Source organism: Bactrocera oleae, chromosome 5, assembly GCF_042242935.1.
Source record: "Bactrocera oleae isolate idBacOlea1 chromosome 5, idBacOlea1, whole genome shotgun sequence".
NCBI classification, from domain to species: Eukaryota; Metazoa; Arthropoda; class Insecta; order Diptera; family Tephritidae; genus Bactrocera; species Bactrocera oleae.
The window spans coordinates 6,244,033-6,264,851 of NC_091539.1; the positions used below are offsets into that span (position 1 = coordinate 6,244,033).

At 35.5% G+C, this 20,819-nt stretch overlaps 1 protein-coding gene across 5 annotated transcripts in view; it reads right to left on the reverse strand.

The window, feature by feature from the left end:
- The window catches only part of Imp (IGF-II mRNA-binding protein), a 54,235-nt gene extending 33,989 nt beyond the window's left edge, over window positions 1–20,246 (reverse strand). For 3 of the 5 annotated variants that reach the window (XM_036377004.2, XM_036377009.2, XM_036377002.2), the window contains exon 1: window positions 1,457–2,003. Coding sequence is in view for 2 of the 5 variants with exons in the window: in XM_070110759.1 (XP_069966860.1) it covers window positions 19,995–20,107 (113 nt within the window). In the remaining 3 variants the exon portion in view is untranslated. Of the gene's footprint in view, window positions 1–1,456; window positions 2,004–19,994 lie in introns of those variants that run through there. The other 2 variants (XM_070110759.1, XM_070110758.1) reach the window with 2 other exon arrangements.
- Between the last annotated feature and the right edge of the window lie 573 nt (window positions 20,247–20,819).

Consider the following 20,819-nt stretch of genomic DNA (forward strand, 5'->3'; position numbering starts at 1 on the left):
AATATTTCTCATGTTGGCAATTTGGCTGCCTCAGACGACCACCAAATGCATATTGATTTATTTTCAATTTTAAAAATTTAATATATTTACTTTCAAAAAATATTTTTTGTTCATTATATTATTTTCAAAACTATTTTTTTTTTCACAAAATTTGTATTGATTTATTTTTAATTTTAAGAATGTAGTATTTTTACTTTCAAAAAATTGTTTTTTCATTGTAAATAAATATTTTTATTTTCAAAACATTTTTTTTTTCTATTTCCAAAAACATGTATTTTGTTTTTCAAAGGAAGTTTTGTTTCTTAATATCTATTCTCGACTTTTTGTTTCAAAACAAACATAAATAGAGGTTTTATATTCAAAAATATTTTTCCTCGGCTTAATTGTATTTTTTTCAAAACTTTGAACTTTTGTATGATTTTATTTTTTTATCGGGAAAACTAGCATAAATCGGTAGAGAGAATAGAGGTTTTATATTCAGAAATATTTTTCCTCGACTTAATTGTATTTTTTTCAAAACTTTTTTTTTATCGGGGAAACTAACATAAATCGTTGATTTATTTTCAGAAATATATGTATTTTCTAGAATTTAATGCGTTTTTTTTTTTCTTTTAAAACTTTGAAATTTTACTTTTTCTACAACTTTTATTTTTTAACGGAGAGACAATCAAGTTGTCTCAAAACTTTTCAATCGCATATTTTTTATAATATTTTAAATAAAGATTTTATTTTCAAAAATTATTTTCCGCAACTTTGTCGCAGTTTTCATTGCAAAACTTTGTAATTGCATATTTGCTATAATTTTTTTTTAATCAGGAAAACTTGTTTTCATAAATATTTTTGCTCGACTTTTTTTCTATTTTTTGTTTAAAAATTGTGTAAATTGTAATTTTTTTCGAAAATATGTATTCTCTTTTTATCAGTAATTCAAGCAATTTTAAATAACATTTCGCATTTAAACCAAACCGCTGGCGTAACGTTAGCCGATTTGCCTTACTTTCTTTGCTTAATTAATTTCATTTAATTCTTTGCACTTGCGCTGCTTTTTTTCCAAAGCAAAAACAATTATCTCTATTATTTTCTCACTATGCCGCCGCTGTCGTGCACCGCATTATTGCTGCTTTGACGCTAATGTCGGCGTTACCGCTGCTAACTTTGCTAGCGCCACTTCCTCCTGCTACTTTTTATACGCTTTCAGCGCTGACTGTGTAATGTTGTATTTGCATGTGTGTGCATGTGAGTGTATTTTTTTTTTTACTTTACTATCTTTTATCTACTTTGTCTGCACTCTGCTTTACTAATGCGCGGCATCCACACCAAAAAAAAAAATTTGTAGCAAAAATTCAAAAAATCGCCGAACACGTAATAAATGCATTTTAAGCACTTTTTCAAACAAAATATAAAAAATTAAATTAATTAATGTAATTTAGCACATAAAAATTATATACCAACACACCTTTTATGCAATATGTTTTACTCAATTGCAATTAGATTTTTAAAAAATTTCGCTCTTCGCACAATTCAGCACAGCGAAAATATCAACAACAAGACTTTTTGTATTTAAAAGCTAAAGAAAAAACTATTTTTTTTTAATATACTTTTTTATTACACTCTTCTTTGTTGCTAAATTTGCACTCGCGCTTTGTTGTTGTAACACTTTAAGTATTATGCTATTTTTTGCACTGCTTATGTTTCTTATATTTGTTTTATTGGTATAGCTGTTTTTGCTGTAGTTGTTGCTAGTGCTGTTTTAATTTAACGCGCACTTGTTGTTGTATGCTAGATTTTCTTCTTCTTCTTTTTTTAAAATTTCTGTGACTGCTCAATATTGTTTACTTGCTTCTTTATTTTTGCTGTTGTTATTTTCAACACCACTAATATAAAGATTTCTTGTTGTTGTTATTATTGTATAGGCACTTTTTTCCTTTGATACGAAATGAGAAGTTTGCGTTCTTCCGCGTAGACACACCGCAAAACGTGACGTACTAAACTAAACTGAAAGTCGCCTAGCTCGTCCGGTATTCGTACAATACGCGCCGCTCTTAGTCGCTGGCATTGCTGTTATTGCTGGCATTGTGGTCTCAATGTTTGACGGCGCCTGCACAAATGTACAGCTAACACACAAACATACAGTCGCCTAGCGTACTACATTCGCTCATACCAGTGGCGGCGGTGGCAGCGGCGTTGCCGACAGTAGCAGCAGCCGTACAGGTTACACTAACAAAAACACACGTACATTCTACGCTCTTCTCGGACAAGTACGAAATGTATGTGGAAAAAAAAAACCAAAAAGTGAAAAACGCCACGACAGACCACCAGTTAGTGACTCGTCGTCACTAGCCGACGTCAGCGCACAGTGTAGCGTCGCTTATAAGGGAACTGTTTAAAAACAGAAGAAAGTGCGAGGCATAGCAGCAAAAATGGGTCATTGGTCGGTGTAGCAATTTTGTGCTATTTGTATGACGCCGACTCTAACACAAGTTTTCCGTATTTTATTTTATTTTTTTTTTGGTTTTGTTTTTGTTGTTTTGCAATGAAATAATTACGTATGTGTGCGCAATGGGCGCACTAGTATATTTATTTATCTACAAAACGTTTCGGTCACGTGTGGTAGTCATTGTGCGCTGAACTTTTTCACTTTGCTGTTGAAGCGCTATGACTTTCAGCGTGTTGTGGAAGTAATCGATGCAGTTATAATATATAGTCATACTAACTATTGAACCCTTTATGACTTTACGATGTATATTTTGCGGAAGAGTTGCAAGGAACTAAAATTTCTACAAAAGTAGTGACATGAAATAACACAGAAATTAAAATAAAAATATATTTATAAAATACCATTTTTAATTAGTATTGGTATTTATTAGACATTGTTAACTAATTCGCTCTGTTTAGTTAAAATTGTATTTGTTGTAATATTTTTGAAATAGTTGCCAAATTTACCGCATTTTTCAAAATATTTTTTTTGAAATAACTCGCAATTTGGCAAATTTCCCTGCATGTGTTCAAATCACTACTAGCTTGGTGAATTTTCTCGAATATTTCTGTCGTTTCAAATTTTTAAAATATTATATCTCCCCACTAAGTGATTTTTCTAAAATAATGCTTCTCCTCTTGATCTATAGCTTCACTTAAGTTACAGGTTTTTCGATAAATTTATCAATTTGCAAAGAAAATAAATTTGAAATGAGCAATATTGCATACGAAAATTGCAAATTTTTATATAAGAACATGTTTTCACTTGACAAGAATGCATAAGTCACTCAACTTCTCTTCACTATATATTAAAGGCTTTGAAGAATTTGATTTTTAATGCAATGAAAGCTTATAATGCTTTGCATAATATTAATTTTTTCGCTGAATTTAATTATTGAACGCAGTGAGTATGTATTATGAACTCAATATTTGTAAATTTTGCACATATTTGAATTAATGTTTTCTATAATATATGTAATTTGTTTTAAATATTATAAATATTTATATTAAAAAAATTTTATTAAACAAAAAAACTAAAAATTTACTTAAAAAATGAGCATCTTTGTTGTAAATATGTATTTCAACAGCCAAATTTTATAGCGTTACTTTTCAAAGACTGTGAATATTTTTTCGAAAGCTCATAAATTTTAAGAAAATTGGAGTTTACAATAAAATTCACACTTTTATTAAATATTTGCTGTAAAATCTAGAGTCGTGGGCAAAATTATTTTTATAGTCCACATTGTTTTTTTGGCCACATATTCAATCTCAAATGTAAATTTTTTGAAAATAAGAAAAGAAAATTGTTACTTTGACTTCTGAAGAGAAGGTAATGTGTAAATGTTGAGATCGAGGTACATAAAAAAGCAACAATTGAAAAAGAGAATGACAATAATTGAAAGAATTTGTGTAGCCAAAAATCGGAACTACTAAACACGCTAATTTATATTATATAAAAACAAAACACATCAAGTAAGTATTAACCCAATAAACGTTAAAATTTACCATATGCAACTAAAATACACTTTTTTTCAGCCACCGCTAGTGCATAGCGCACCACTGTGCGTTCTCCTCCCCAACCCACAACAACCAATCCGTCCAAGCCAACGCGGTAGCAATGATAAAAATTCGCAAATCGGCCAATGCGCTGTCGACGTACGGTGTCGCCAACGCTGTTGTGGCGCAATGTAGTTTTAGCTGCCGTACGCCACCGCCGCCGTTAGCTGCACTTGCTCACCAATACCAGCGGTAGAAGCGCATGCAAGCGCTCTGCTATACCATACCATACTCTCTTTAGCTTACGCTCGCGCCTACCGCAGAGTCACATTGTATATGGTTAAGTGTTTTGCTCTTGTCACTTGCGCCATATCATTTGCTGCATTTTGTTATTGCATTAGCGCGTTAGAGACAAAGTGCGCTAGCGGTACAAGCGGTATACGCTCTTTATAAAGCGACGTGTTTTGCCCCTCGCTTACAATGTCAGCGCGCGCGCTTACAAACTCTTATACGTTAAGGGGCATTGTCAACTCTTTACACAGCTATTCAGCACGCTGATCGCTAGCGCTATTTCCCCTGTTGTGTGTATGGAGCATATGTCTCTTGCACTTTTTGCTCTCTTTACGTGTAGCTTGCATTACTTGCTTTAATAGATTTTTGTTGTTAACGTGTTTTTTTTTGTTTTTCTTTATTTGTATTTGCAAATTTACGCTCGCACAGCTGGCTGGCTGGCCGCTGGCTGCCGGCCGGTATTTTGGTTTGCATGTGAGCGTCTGTCAGGCATGTAGATTAGCTAAAAGTGTAAAGCATATAGCGGAGCTTTTGATTTTATTCATATTATTATATTGTTTTATTTTTTTTCTGACTTTTTTTCTCAAATAAATGTCGTCTTTTTTTAGGTTGTATGACAAATTTCGCTGAAGCTTAAATTATTTCATGTATAATGCGCGGTACATATAGCTAATGCTTGTTGTTGCTGGCTAAGTACATGTATAGATATTCCTAAATATGCATGTATAATATACATATGTACATAAAAATATATACATTCATAGTATATGGTATTATATATGATATGTATGTGCAAATGTAAGTATGTTGTAATAGTTTTTAAGTGTTTAGCGATAAAAATTCAGTAATTATAATATATATATGTAATTACAAATATACATACAAATTACATATACATATGCACCATATATCCATATAGGCAAAGCACTTCCGCAGCTGCCTTTTTAGAAGGCGTTTAAATTTAGCAACTATTTATTGTTGATTTAATTTCTTTCATAGACTTTTCTATAATTGATTGCGGTTGATATATGCATATAATTGCGTACAATACAATTGTATGTATATACACATGTTTATGTGTATGCATTTATATACATATGTATTTTCAAAAAACATATACTATGACTTTTCCTTTATAATTTTACTCCAACTCTTCTAAGTTTTGTCTACTTGCCGTTTAAGACGTGTACCTTATGCTTGAAATGCTTACGTTATGTCAGCTGTTTCGTTGCAATTTTTATCAGCAATATTTAAGGTTTACAACTCCCACCCACTTTGCTAATATGGCGGCAGCATTAGACACAAAGCTATTGCCAACCAAGAGCTTTTAGCAAGGCAAAAAATTTTTTATACATACATATATAAATATTCATTTATATACATACATAATATATATATATGTATATATAGATAGTATATATTAGAGTGGAGTGAAACATTTTTTTGTTTGTTTTGCTTAGCCTGAGGGTAAAATTTTGTAGATTATAAGGAAAGAAGATTTTTGGAAGAAATTTTTTTTTTAACTTTTAAAGTAAATTTCGAGTTAAAACTTATATTTCGTGAAAATTGTTTGATAAGTGTTCTAGAAGCTGTGGAGAGTCCTCTTTCTGACCAATTAAAAGTTATCAACTTAAAAAAAAAATTTTGTGGTCATTATTGGAGTTTTAAAGTTTTCCTTAAGCGTTAAAATAAATTTTGAGTCAAAAACAGTCAAATGCGTTAATTTTTATATAAATGTAAAGAGTTTAAACCAAAAAAAAAAAATTTTTTCCCAAAAATTTTCTTTTTTTATAATCTACAAATTTTAACCTCAGGCTAAGCTCCACCCTAATATATATATTGTATATATATGTATGCACATATATATACATATATATATACATATATTGTATACACATATAAACATACATATACTTTTATGTTTGCTGTGTCAGTCAGCCACACGCAGTTATCGGTTCAACAGCGTTACGAGTGTTTGGGGTAGATAAGCAGTTGTCAGCGCTGCCAAATAGACGCTTAATTATCAGATTATCTCATCTATTTGCTGCCGTTTTAGTTGTAACATATTTCATAATTTTTATTGACAGTTGCGACAATTGTTGTGTTGCAGATTTTCTATATATGCTTTTTTGTTGTAGTTGCGGTTTTGTCCACTTTTTATAGTAATGACCGAACCATTATTTTGGTAATAAACTTGTACGATTTTCAAATTTCTTTTTCTGGTGTAAGTCTGTTTATGTTGAAATGGCTAACCAAACTGAGTATAAATCAACTAATAGCTGTCAAAAAGACTAACTGTGAACAAGTAATGCCTCATTGAAAACCGCACGTCTACAAAAAAGTAACCGTTATATTTTTGCTTTTCACAATTTTTGCTGTTGTCTCTTTGGCGTCATTTTCTGATTTTTGGTTTAATTTTGCATTTTCCAATTAATTTTTTTCATAATTTTTTTACAAATTTTGTTATATATTTTTATATTTGGTGGTAAATCACATTTTGCTCTCCCTTATTCATTTCTATACTTTTCTCATGCATCCTCATACTTATAATAAAATAATTTACATGCACATATTTATTGCTAAATTTATTCGCATCATTACTCGTTACATCTTCATTCTCATTTTGACAATCGTCTGTATGCCGTTCCTCAAACCCAGCGCTCTACTATTTATCTTGGATTTAATCTCAAAAGTATTTTAAGCACACATTTGCCATACTATTTCTCACACCTATGGTTAGTCCAAACTTCAGCCATATACAAACTCCCATTCGTATACCGATCTATATATATCTATATATCCAACTTCTTACTCGCGCAGTAATTTTTATACTAAAATCTTCATTGTCCTTCTTTTCTTTATCATTGAGGCGGTAATTCCTCATTTTATAACTCCTCATTTCATATTTTTTTATGCTACTGATCTTAAGTGATCGTGAGATTAAGCCCTTGTCCAGTCGAAACACCAGTGATATTGAAGAAAGCGCTCATCAATTATGTACGCATTCGACTACAATGTATGTATTTTCATTTTTCAAAGAACACTCGCTATTTTTGGTCTAAAAGTCAGGTTTTTGAGTTTAAGTACGACTTTGTATCTCAAACTTAGAACCACTCAAAGTCGTCATCCTCATTTCATATGCTGTTATGCTGAGTTGTTTTGTAAAGCATGGCTACCGCTCTTAAGTAAACGCGCGACCTTGCTCCAATCAAGTCGAAACAACAGTGATCATACTGGGGTTTAAACTTCTAAATTTTAGTTCTAATTCCTTTTATTTATTACTTTTTGATCTTCAAGTAGTATTATGAAAAAAGCCCTATCATCTATTTAGCACGGAATCGACCACAATGTAAGAATATACAGCTCTCATTCTTAATACCATTCGAAGTTCTTTTTGATCTTTAAGTAAATAATAATTTAGAACTGATTAAAGATTGCGCTATCAAATTCAAAGTAATGGAAGCGCATGATTTAGATGCTATGTCAAAGAACTTTCGATATTTTCGACATAATACCATTTTGGTATATCGAACTTGCGGGTTCTCAAAAGTACGAGAGTTTAATTTTGATCTAGAAGTCGACTTTTTGAGATTAAGTACCCTTTTTGTATGTCAAATTTAGATATTGTTTCAGAGAACACTCGCCATTTTTGATCTTCAAGTGGGTTTTTTGAGTTTAAGAACGATTTTTGTATCTCGAATTTGAAGCTCTTCAAAGCACACCTTCAACTTTTGGTCTTCAGGTGGACTTTTTGCGTTTAAGGATCTTTGTATCTCAAACATAGCAGCTCTCAAAGTACGTGGCATTTTTGGAAAAGCGCGACTGTTGCTAAAAATTTTATTTTCTTACTTGCTGGCAACGAAAAGTACAGTCAGCTGCAAGGATACATCAGCACTCGCATCTTATGTGTTGGCAACGGAAAGAAAGTTACGTACGCAAGCAAAAAAAAAAAAAAAATTGAAAACAAAACAATAAATACGAGTAAATAAATAAATGGGAAAGTAATGCAACAGCGACAGATGCGCGGAAAGCCAGAAATGGGAACACCTAAATAAGCTGATGACCGTCTGACGCAACAAACTGCATACGACGGCTGATTGCATTTGGCAATTTGGCAACAACCCCAAAATGCGGCGTTAAAGAAAGCAAGAAAGGGCTGCGCGCGCTGCAAAGAAAGCAGACCGCCACAAAAGCCGTGTACGCCGGCACGCAGGAAAAGGGAGAGAAAGCATTTCGCTGATAAAATTACAATTTGCAACAGCAGGACCAAACCACGCCACGAATTGTGTGGATTAAGCACAAATGAAACGAAGCGAACGGCGCGCTGCAAATGCACTTTGGCAGACCGATCGGCTGATTAAGCTATGTTGCCAGTTGTTGCTGTTGTTATTAGCTGACGGTGGTTAGAAATGTATGTAGAATGGATAAAACCGATATGCATGCAATTGCGGCAAAAAACATTAGCGCTGCAAGCGGCTGTTACGCTCAAGTGCCGACGCGGTGTAAATAACGTAAGCGCTTACATTAGCTTGTTGGCGCACGCAGTTGGCCGAAATTTACGAAATTGTCTAAATATTGCTATTTATGCGTACACAAAGTGTCGAACCGACAGCCGACTACCAACAGCGACCACGCTGAAGCTGATGACGCTGCGAACGCTATCAAAACAGCCAAATCGCCACTTTATCGAGGCCAATGAACCGCGCCGTCTCAAAACAAGGTGGAAAAAGTAAAGAAAGCATACACACTAATGTACGTATATACGACGAAAGCAGTACAAAATATTGTGGCGGCCGTTTGTGTGGCTGGCTGGGCTTACTGTGCTCGGATTCGAACGCAAACTCGGCCGCGTACTCGATTCAGTTTGCCACTGTTGCTATTGCCGCTTGGCCATGACAGTTGCGTTTTCGGTTGTCGGCCAGTCCGACAGCATACGCGTATGCTATGTATGTATGTATATTTGTTTGGATTCGCATTCGCATTCCCTTTTCATTTTTGTGAACGAGTTTGCACAATATTTTCTTTAACATTTTTGTAACTTGTCTGTTACTGTTTTACTACTACCGGCATCTGCATCGCAGCCCCCGCCATACAAATGTACATAGTTGCTTATGTATGTAAGTAGCTTAAACCGTAATGCGTATTGTGCGACTCTGGCTCCATTATTGAGCTGCGTTTGTGCATTGGTTAGCCAGTGCCGGCTGTTGACGCACATGATGTTGTTGTTATAAGCCGCCAGCTGCACAAATACACAGCTACATACTTATGTACATATCTGCATCTGTGCTGGATTAAGTGCCTGCGCTGGTTTATTTGTAAAGGCTAATACTAAGTGTTTAAGTGTCACCAAATTGAGCGCATACTTCCATGCGGATTAAGAAATAGAAATGTAATCATATTAAGGTATGCAATGTGACTTGAGGTCTATTGTGCCCGCCACTCTTTCACAAGGACTCATATAGGCTAAGCATTCTTATTAATTTTCGGCTCTTGCTGCGCGCCGTTGAGATCAATGTGCTCTCTACTCGGATATATGGATTTAAAGGCATTATTTAAGCATTTCGCTACGCAAACTACATGCAGGTGCTTCGCAGTTTCCGGCGCCATGTCGCAGAATCGATAAATTGTAAAATAGGCTATACCCATGCTGAATAAATACTTCTTGAGTCTGCAGTGACCAATAGACCATAACTCTAGTAGCTGCGGCGTAAGTATTGCACTCGCTAAGAAACCTGTATTTTCTTATGCTATCATTCGAAGTGATCAAGGTCTCTTTTGGAAAGCGCTCTAGTGCAAACGCATGCACAGTTCCATTCTATTTTCCGGCGGTGCCATAAAACGTAACCTTCAAATATGCGAGCCCACATCTATGCGCACAAGTCCTGTTCAAGGTCTGCACGGCGCAGTCGTACCTACAAAAACATATGCATGTTAGAGCACAATCCGGCGTTGTGTGTCGCGCACAGTACAGTAACTTGGTGCAATCAAGTCCCGTTTGGAGCGCGTATAACAAATAAGCAGCTGGATGGACTGAAGCGCATGACTAATTTACACACATACAAATAAATAAACGCTTGCGTACCTTTTCTCTGTGTATTTAGGTCGTTTGTTTTGCCTGTGCCTGTGTGTGTATGTATGTATTTAGGACATGCCGAATTCTCGGAAATTTCTAATGAACTAACGAATAACATAACCTATAAAAGGTGGGCAAAGCACAGCGACAAAGGTAAGGGTACGGTGTGACAGCAATCAGTGCATACCAAGCGCCGTAAAAATGGACTAATACGTGTATAAGTTGAGTGGAAAAAAATGTACATTAGCACACGCATACATATGTATATACATAAATATGTGCGAATGCGTTTACAGCGAAAAATGCATAACGACAAATGTATAAATATATATACTATATATCAATATATGCACGTTTGACCGTAAAACAAAACTCGCATCACGACAACAATAACAATAACGCTAAACGCACATAGCAGCAAAGGTGTCCAAACAGCAGTCAAATAAGCGATGACGGTGGCGGCGCTCAAATTCATAACCTAAAACAGCGTAAGGTATGCTTGGCGGCAAAGGATCACATTGCCTACAACAATAACAACAACAAGAAAAAAACATATAAATGCACATACATATACATATATTTATATATATATACATATATATATATATACATACATATATATATGTATACCTTTCTCAGCATATTCGCATTTGGGACGACTGGATGCTGCTGGTAGCCGCTCGGTGTGTGTGTGCAGCAGCAATAATTCAAGGTTAAATTTTTATACCTTTCGCTTTGTATTGCTGCTTATAACTCGACTATACATGTGTGCATGTATTTTTAATGCTTTTATTTTCTTTTATCTCGGTCTTAATAATATTTCGGCAATAGAAGCTATGCTTGTAGAAACAAAAGACCATGTGAATGCGTGCATACTATATATAATATATATACGTTTATTGAAAACAGAGTTGCTTATGCGGGAATTACACACGCTACTACATACAAATGTTTTTATTTATACATACATACATGTAAATATGTATGCATATTTTGAGTATAATGAAGGCGTGTTAGCGAATGCTGCCGAATTTTGTTGCTCAGGTAGCGAGGATATACTAAGTTGCAGCACAGTGACGCTGTCGTGCTTACTTTGTAAAGGGGTCATACAAAATTTAACACGCTAATTTCGTATATCAATCAAAGAAAGCAATTTATGCGGTAGTCTGTACGTCTTGTAATTGATTTCGATAAAAAAAAAAACTTCGTTTGCACTTTTCAAGCCATGTGTATACTGTATGCTGAGTTGGTTATAAAAAGCCAACTTAAATAGCTAGCATAAGTCACTTATCAGTCTGTTTAATACAATATATATATACAAATAAACGATAGTTGTAGATTTTCGCTTAAAACTAAAATTAAGTGAAGTTAATTAGTTAATATAACTTCTAGTAAAATAATGCATACTTTTTTGTATATAACAGCTTTAGTAACCTATAACTCGCGTTGTATAAGTAGGACCGGCTTATGCTATGTGGCGCTAAAAAGACCACACTTCTTACTAAAAAAGTTTCTCAGACAGTTTTCTGTTTGCATAATTCAGTATTGTTTGAACACAAATCAAAGCTGCGACACCAGTATGAAGCAAATACGCCATATTTTACAGTTTTTCTTAGATAAAGTATTGAACTCTTTATTTGGATCTGCACTGCCAACTAAATGAACCGATGTGGAAAGCAAACGCTAAGAAGCTGCCAGTTTTAGTCACTAAGAGAGGAATTGTGTTCCTTAAGGATTACGCAAGGCCACACACATCGATAAGAACTCGCCAGAAGCTCTGGCAGCATAGTTGCGAAGTTCGAATGCATACACCTTTTAGTCCGTACGTGGTTCAACATGATTGCTATTTGATCCTGACTATGGCGCATGATTTTGGTGGTGAAAAATTCGCCACAAGAGAAGCTTATGAAATTCGTATGTCCCAATTTAATGAAAATCTAGACGAATTTTTTATGGTATGAAAACCATACACGAGACTTCTCGCTAAAAAAAATTTTTTCTATCTGAATTTAAATTCACCTGCGCCGGTGTATGTAGTTCCACTGAACTTGTCTGATTACCCCCAGACAGCCCACTGAACGCGCCGCCACTGCGCACAAGGTAGTGTTGTTTAAAGTGGTACGAACTTGGTGTTGCTAAGTGAAGGTAGCAGATGTAGCGTTTATAGTCAAAAGGCAGGAGCTGTAAGTACATTGCAAATCCGTGAATTGGACGCTAAGTGTGAGCGACCAGAGCGCCGAATGAAATGCGGATTTTTAAGTTGACGAAGCGAATACTCACAAAAAAGGAAAAAAAATAAAAAAATTAAAATAACAAATATGCAAACGAAAACAACTGAACGGCAAAGTTTTATTAGTTTTGTAGCGTGTACAGGACGCTATAGCGTAGCGCAGACAAATTCAAGCGCAATAAATGAATGAAAACGTCAAAGCAAAGGCAAAGAAGCCGCGCTGCGACGATTATGTGGTTTTTTGTTTTTTGCCCGTGCGCATAGCAGACGCATGCGCAAAAGAGTGCCATAACCAGCGAGCCGACAACAACAACAACGCAAGTAACATGTATTTTTGCCATGTTATTGCTGCCAATAGCTGGGAAAGGTCACGTACAGTACGTATGCGCATACAAATTCATAACGTGTATGCGACCAGTAAAAAAAAGAAAAACACAATAACAGCGTCTACAATAAATCATTTCTAAGCACTTTTCTAACTGAAATACACAGCATAAAAGCGGTGATTTGCGAAACGGAAATTGTTTTGTCTCGCTGAGTGGGTGTTTACGCGCGCGCTTCCTGCGGAGATTTGCACACGGCGCAGCGGCAGCAACAGCTACCTGCTGATTGAAAACACCGGCATCCCGCCAAAATATGTTGCATCCTGTAGCTGGCTGCAGAGTACTGCGCCGACTAGCTTGCTTTTTAACGGCGACAACAAAACTAAATGCATACAATATACTAGCAAAGCTGAATTGTTGTTGCCTCAATTAGTGCGCACTTTGTTAGCATGCCATTCAATGCTAGCAAACCCGTTTCAGTTAGCCGCTAACCGCTAGCGCTCTAAGCGTTATATGCGCCTTTCCAGCGGCTACTGCTGACGTCTTTTGTGCTTTTGTATTGCCTCCGCAGCATTTGCATTCCAAACTTGGCCAAAAATTAATTGATTTTCTAACACAAAAAAATTACAAACAACAGCAAAAACAATGCGGCTGACGTTTACGCATATTTTATGCGCTAGTAGCGGCAGCTTTGAGCCACTTTTGGCCGTTCATGTTGCTAGTGCTGCTGCTGGTTTTGACCGCAACAACGCTTGGTATGCGCTCAGCAGCGCATCGAATTTCTCACAATTCCACAGAACTCAGCTAATCTCGTATTTTATTATTAATAGCAATGCTAATTGTGTGCTGCATCGTTTATTGCCATCAGCGGAGCAGCCGATTGCCAAATCGCACGTATTTGTATTAGTTTTAGCGTCGATTGGCCGAACAGCTGTAGCGAAACAAGCTTAATGCGATGCGTTTTTTCCAGCGCGGCGACTTGTTTATTGCGCGTTTATAATTTTGTTAAAAAAGTAGAAGAAATAAACGTTAAGGCGTAATTAAATTCAATTTATTACTTATAAATTATTGTTTTGTGAGATATTTGGTGTGGACCCTGTGTATGGTGGTGAAAAAGCGCGTTGACAGATGTCAAAATTACTGTTGGTAGGGCTGCTACCATTGATACTGGTAGGCTGTTCGGCAAGGCGCTGAGGAGCAAGTGAGGAGCTCGCACACCAATTTAGCCAAATTTTCTTTGAGCTTAGAGTTAAGTTAGGTTAACTCATGAGATGTCTGTCCGTTGTGATGCCCAGAACTTTTAGGTATGGATCAAAAAGAGCGTCGCATATCGACAAAACGGGTAGAGCCTGCTACAAAATTATTGTGGCGGCTAGTATCAATTCCAGCCAATTCGCCGGCTTCGTTGAAAGTATGACCACCGAGTTGCTTCAACCTTAGTCTGGCGAAAGCTGGACAGTGGAGGAGAAAGTGTTAAAATATTTCTACGTCGTCTTCCTCCTTGCAGCTTTCACAAGTTGCGTTCTCCAAAATCTTCAGCCTCGCCGCGTGAGTGCCAATGTGACGATGTGAGTCTTGCTAGCTAGCAGCTGCTAGCTGACCAACGCTTGTTTAGCGCGCGCGAGGCCCATATCCTGATAGAATTTGGCTAAGGGTGGCCTTTCTTGTAAGCTCATCAGCTTTACAGTTGCCGACGATACCGCCAGATACCCAGACATGTTTAATATGGTAGCTTGAAGCTAGTGCTAGTGAGGTCATGCACTCCTTGACTACTTTAACAAATGTGAGATTTTATTGCTGGTAACTACACACTATTCGTTAGAGCAAAGAAGTATAGCTTAACGCTTTCTCTCAGAGAAGTCTTAAATACCTAACAAATGCGAGACTTGATTGCTACTACACGCTCTCTATTCGTTAGAGCGAAGAAGCGTAAAGGAACGCTTTCTGTGCTGAGAGAGTTACTAAACTGAGCTTTCAATAAGACTTTTGTGGCATGGTCTTTTGAGATTTTTATCGGGACTCTGTAAATAAAGCTTATCATTAGTGATCGCCGATTCACAACTGGCTGCATAGTCCACAACGTTAAACCTTCTTTTGTGTATATCTATTGTAATATGTGATTCTGGCACACGCTTAAAAGCAGCTTTTAGTGCGATGACTTTATAGCGTGGATCATATAAGGATACGGAATCTATAAAACGACTTAAATTTTTTGAGATATCTCGTTGTGGAAGGAATATTGAAAGTGAAAACGTGTTTCATGGAGAGGCTTAAAAAAAGTCAATCGAGTTTAGACTAGAGAAAGGAAAACTCTCTTCATAGAGCAGTCGAGAGAGAGATTGAAAGAGAGCGATCGAGAGTGTTTTGACAAACGTATAACAAATTACATAAGGCGGCGTTAACAGCTAATTTTATGAAATATTTTTATTTGATTATGTATCCCAATCAGTCAATTAAGTGTGAATGCAACCGTGTATGCAGCGAGCGCTGACTTTTGAATGAAATGAATAATGCTGAAGCGCAAATGATAAGTGCGCCTGAAGAATGATGAATTATGCAGCAGGCGCCAGGCGAGCAGTGCAAAAAAGGAAGCAAAAACAACAAGCGCAAGTCGATAACTGTTGTTTGACGGAATATGAAATGTTATTAGCACCTCATCAGTAGATGCAAGAAAGAGGTCGCAGTTGAAAAAAAAGAATAATAATAAAAATAAAAAAATGCACCGAAAGGAGGTTTGTTTTTTTGTAAGTGTTTTTTAGTAGTTTCTGAGTTTTTTTTTTATTTCTGTTTTTATAACTTTTTTGCTTTGCGCTTCAACTAATTTGACTGTCAATCAAAAGTGCAATGCATACAGCTAATTTTTTAACATTACATAATCGATGGGAATCAAATGATGCGCTGCAGTATAGGGGCGCATGCAAGGCGCAGGGGAAAAATTCTGCAGATAAAAGAAATAACAAGAAAAAAATGTTTTAGAAGAAAAGTTTGCAAGCATAATAACCCTTGCTAACAAGGCGAGTGAAGAATGCGAACCAATTTTTTTTTTGTTATGTTTTGTGTTTATTATTGCTTTTGTTGCTTTTTAGCACAAAAGCAAAGGCTACAAAGTAACAGTATGCCGAAATTTTTTCGCATGCGCTTGCATACATATGTACATAGCATGTGACATGTGAAGCGCAACTGTAACTCATTTGCACAAAATAAACGCACAACATGGCTGGTGTCAAAGGAGCAAATAAGCGCAACAACAATAAGGACGCAGCAAAAAAAAAAAAAACAGTTTAGAAAAAAACAGAAATCGGGGAAAAAGATAAACGCAGAGATACAACTATTTGAGGGAAACGCAGTCAACCAGTCTATTTGCTGGCTTGACATGTCGCTATGCTTGAAACTGCCAGGCGGCAGTTGAAGAGCTGGTTACGCAAGCGCACAGGCGCACATGTGTAAAAAAGGTAAAGCAAAAAGCGAAGAATGCCTGCGCGCAAGTTACCTAGCAAAAGTTCTAAGTGAATTTAGAAGCGCGTTGTGCTTAGAGCGGCGTTGTGTATAATGCGCAGGCACAAAGGATATACATTCACGCGCATGCTTGTTTATATGTAAGACAACCACTGGCATGGCTAATGTTGGCCAAACTATGAGAGACAAATTGCCGGTAAAAAGACATAAGCGCGCGCATACCTTATACATTTATGTGAAAGGAAGCGCTGCGCAGCGTTATGAGTAGCAGGAGTGTTGCAGCAATGTGATACGCTTAGTGAACTGCTTTGAAGTGCTGCAAGCAGAGGCGTTTGGTTAGAAGAGGCGTGCGGTGGGATGACAGGAAGCGCCACAGGAAGAAGGTTTTGAGAATTTTGGTTATGCAGATCATGTTGGCGATTGTTGTAGCGCGAGTTGACGCTGATGTATGCGTGCGTGTGTGTATACATATATGTTTGTTGTGTGTTTTTAAGGAAAAAGAGTTGCGCGCTTTAGGGAAGGTGCGCGGCATGACAGTTAAATGTGTTATATGCATGCGCGCGCGTGTATGTATGCATGTTAGCTTAGATACTTGTGTGCGCGCGCTCATTTCTTTGGCGCACCAAGTGGAAAAGATAGCAACAACAACAAAATGCCACCGACAAAAATTAGTAGAAAATTTTTGCGCATTCAAAAGGTGGCTTTATAAACACACATATAAATATATTTGGCATGAAAAAATATGTGCTTTGCAGCAACAGCAACAAATACGAAAAGGGTTAACATGGGAAACTAGTTCGCAGGCGCACACACAGCTTTGTGTGCAGCTCTACATAAAAAGTATTGCAGCGTCTTAGAAATGCACTCATAAAGCCGCGCGCACTTCCCCCTAAAGCGCTGTCAAAATTTTCAGCATACGAAATTCAAACTCATACAGAAAATTAAACAATTAAAAAAAAAAAATGAAATAAAATTGAAAAAATACACAAACATATGTATACACGCATATTGGCGTTTTCTAATCAAGCAAGGTACGCCGCGCAAAGATAGCGTGGCCGCAATTTATTTTTCTTAACTTTTTTCAAGTCACATTTTTCGCGCTTGACGCATTATATGCGCATTTGTGGTTGTATTGGAAAAAAAGGTTTCAAATCTATTTTAGTTTACCGTTTGATGAAATGCCAACACAATTACAATACACTGCCCCAACCCCAATTGAGTGATTTGCTAAGCAGCAAACATTTGCTAACATGGCTTTTGTGTACAATTTTGCCTCGCCTGTGGGCAGAAAGGACATGTGCGTATATGAAGTGTAATTGTATACTTTTCTGCAAAAAAAAATTCAATTTAGTATTTCTATTTGTTGTTTTTTATTACGACTTTTTGGCCTGCAGCACTTGAATAAAAAAAAAAACGGAAAAAGGTAGTTGAAAACTGAAAAACATTAACAAGAAATGCCGTAAAATTTCACAGCGATACATAAACGTAAGTTTTAGTAAAAAACTATGTTATCCGTATTGTCAATCTGTTATCCGTGTATGTGGGTTAACTTGATTTAGTTTTTCATATGTGAAGAAGACTGAAAAAACATTTACTGTCTAAAAAAATTAACAAGAAATGCCGTAAAATTTCACAGCAATGCACAAATGAGTGTTTGGGTAAGAAGTGTTGTTATCCGTATTATTAATCTGTTATCCGTGTATGTGGGATAACTTGATATAGCATTCCCTAAGTTAAGAAGTCTCAAAAAACATTAACTGTCTAAAAAAAATAACAAGAAATGCCGTAAAGTTTCACAGCAATGCACAAATGAGTGTTTGGGTAAGAAATGTTGTTATCCGTGTTATTAATCTGTTATCCGTGTATGTGGGATAACTTGATATAGCATTCCTTAAGTTAAGAAGTCTCAAAAAACATTAACTAGCTGGAAAAATCATTATCCGAGCAGTCAAAAACGTCGATAAAGCAAGCAAATCATTGATTTTAGTACTAAATTAATTAGTAACAACTGCCCAAAAAACACATTAAAATAAAGCTTATTTAGAGCGTTAAATTAAAGTGTAAATGTTCTCAGAACCACGCAAATATGTTATATCGTGCAAAACTGTTATCCACATGACAATTCAGCATATCGCAAGGATATAAAAGAAATTTAACAAAATGTAAATTTTAAAAATGGCGCTATTTAAATTTTGATACATTATTTGTTAATAAAAGGCACAATTGTTTCCAATAACGATAAGATGCACATTCAAAGTTTAAAAATCTGTTATCCGACTCAGTAAATTTAAATAATTTAAAAAGTGCCATTTTATACGTTTTACATATATAATATATGTAGCTTGGCTATTAGTTAAAACGTATCCGAGCATGCGAATAATCATTAAAGTAGTTATTTTCGACTACCAAAATTTACTAAAAATAGTAAAAGATCTGAGGAAGCATGGAATGCCTTATCCGCTCACATATCATATTGAATGCATGCGCATAAACGTTAAAACAGATAATTGCTTTACTTCAGTTGCTTTGTATACAATTTCACTGAAAAGTAGCTTAACCGTTGTGATAAAACCTTACGAAATTGCAAAAATTTGCTTAAAATAGCTGTAGATGTCTGTAAAGAAGCAAAAAAAATAGTAACAGTTGTGCCTGCGGATGCTTAAAATGAGTTATCCGTTCACATATAAAATTGGAATGCGAACATTTGCGCACTATTTACATATTGCTTAGCGGTGTTGTGTCAGTTTTCATGCCACACAACTTATCTATACTTTTCAAACGCATTGTTTTTGTTTTTCAATAAAAGCAAAAAATATGGCTTTTTTTTTAGTATTGCAACTGTACTTTCTGAGTATTTGGCGTATTGAATTCTCGTACATCTGTGTCTATGCTGGTTTTCGACGAAGAGGGGTGCATTTTTTATTAGTTTTCCCCCATCTGTTTTTCTCCCCACACGAAAGGATCGCCCATTATGTGCGTATGTAGGCATATATGTGTGGGCATGTCATTGTGTATTTTGATATGCCTAATTTATTTGTGGCAAAAATTAGCCGGTATTTAATAGACTTTGGTCTGTCTTTCATTTGCTGAAGAGCAGTTATTTGTTTCAATTGATTTTGTTTTTGGAGTGCCAATTTTTATGCTACATTCCCATTATATACATCAGCAATCCTTTTAACGAATAGAAAAAATGTTTGCTTTGTTCGTCACATCCGTTTCCGCCGCCTGAATGCGTTAGAAAGGGTTTGAGAGTGTACAGCACATGCAGTATAGCATTTTCAAAAAAATAATTCAATAACTATAAGTATTTTTTTAAGCTTGCAAACACTTGTATGCAAATTTGAAAATTTTTAATTCATAAATTTCTGCAAAGAATAATTGTTTTTTACCTTGAGGGCATTTTGTAATTTCTAATAGCAGCAGTAGTTAGCCGCTATATTCATGTAAGCTATTTTTGCGTGATTTAATGCAGAATTCTACAAGCGCATATAAGTTATAAGCCTTTTCGTATAAAATAAAAGTAATTAAAATAATTAGCAGAAAATTAGTTTTGGTTAGTGGCAACTACTTTTCATTTTTATGTTTCGATTGTTAGTAAAATGTATGAAATTGTTTTATATTTTAAGTTTTTTGCATGTGTTTTAAATACCTTGAGGTGCCAGCACCTTCCAACGGTTGTCGATCCAAAGGTGGATCAAAAATCTGTTCGCGATCTTCCTTTGACAATTCCAAGTCAGCGAACTGGTCCAATTCAGAAGCCATTTTGTATGCTTTTGCGTTGCTTATTTACTTTTGAATTTATAAAATTTAAAAACTGTAATTTATTTTTGTGCGTTAGCGGAAATTTTTGGAATGTTTTCTTGTAGACTTTTAAGCTTTTCTTTTCGAAAACAAAAAAAAAAAAACAACCAAATACTAAAATCGGTTTTAGTATTTAAATGCAAAATATAAAATTTTCAAATATTTTTTATTGTTATAATTTAGAACTGCTTGCTTTCAAATTTTGCTTTTGTATTTTCTTTTTTTTTTTTTTGTTTTGTATCCAATTGTTTTGTTCAAATTCAATGTTAAATGTCAATAATTTGCCAAAAACCTACAACGAAAAAAAGAAAAGAAAAAATTAACACAAATATTTAATAAAAATGTATAAAAAGCTTGTAGCTAGCTACATATGTACATACATAGTTAAACAATTTTCAAATATAAATTTATTTTAAATATTTTTTTAGTATTCTTTTTTCTAAAGCCACAAAAGCGTGTAGAGCAGTTTTGTGAAGAAGCGCGTCAGTAACGACAGACAAGTATGTGTAGCTTGTTGTGGCGGAGTTAACGGTGTGCTTGTGTTCATACGTTGATAGCCATGAAGTCTGGCAGCGCTCGCTCATTCGGCGCGTTGACAATGGCAGTTTGCTAAATCACGTTTATTGTGTGTGTTTCTTTTTATTTTCTTGCTTTGTCGCGCTAATTAATTATC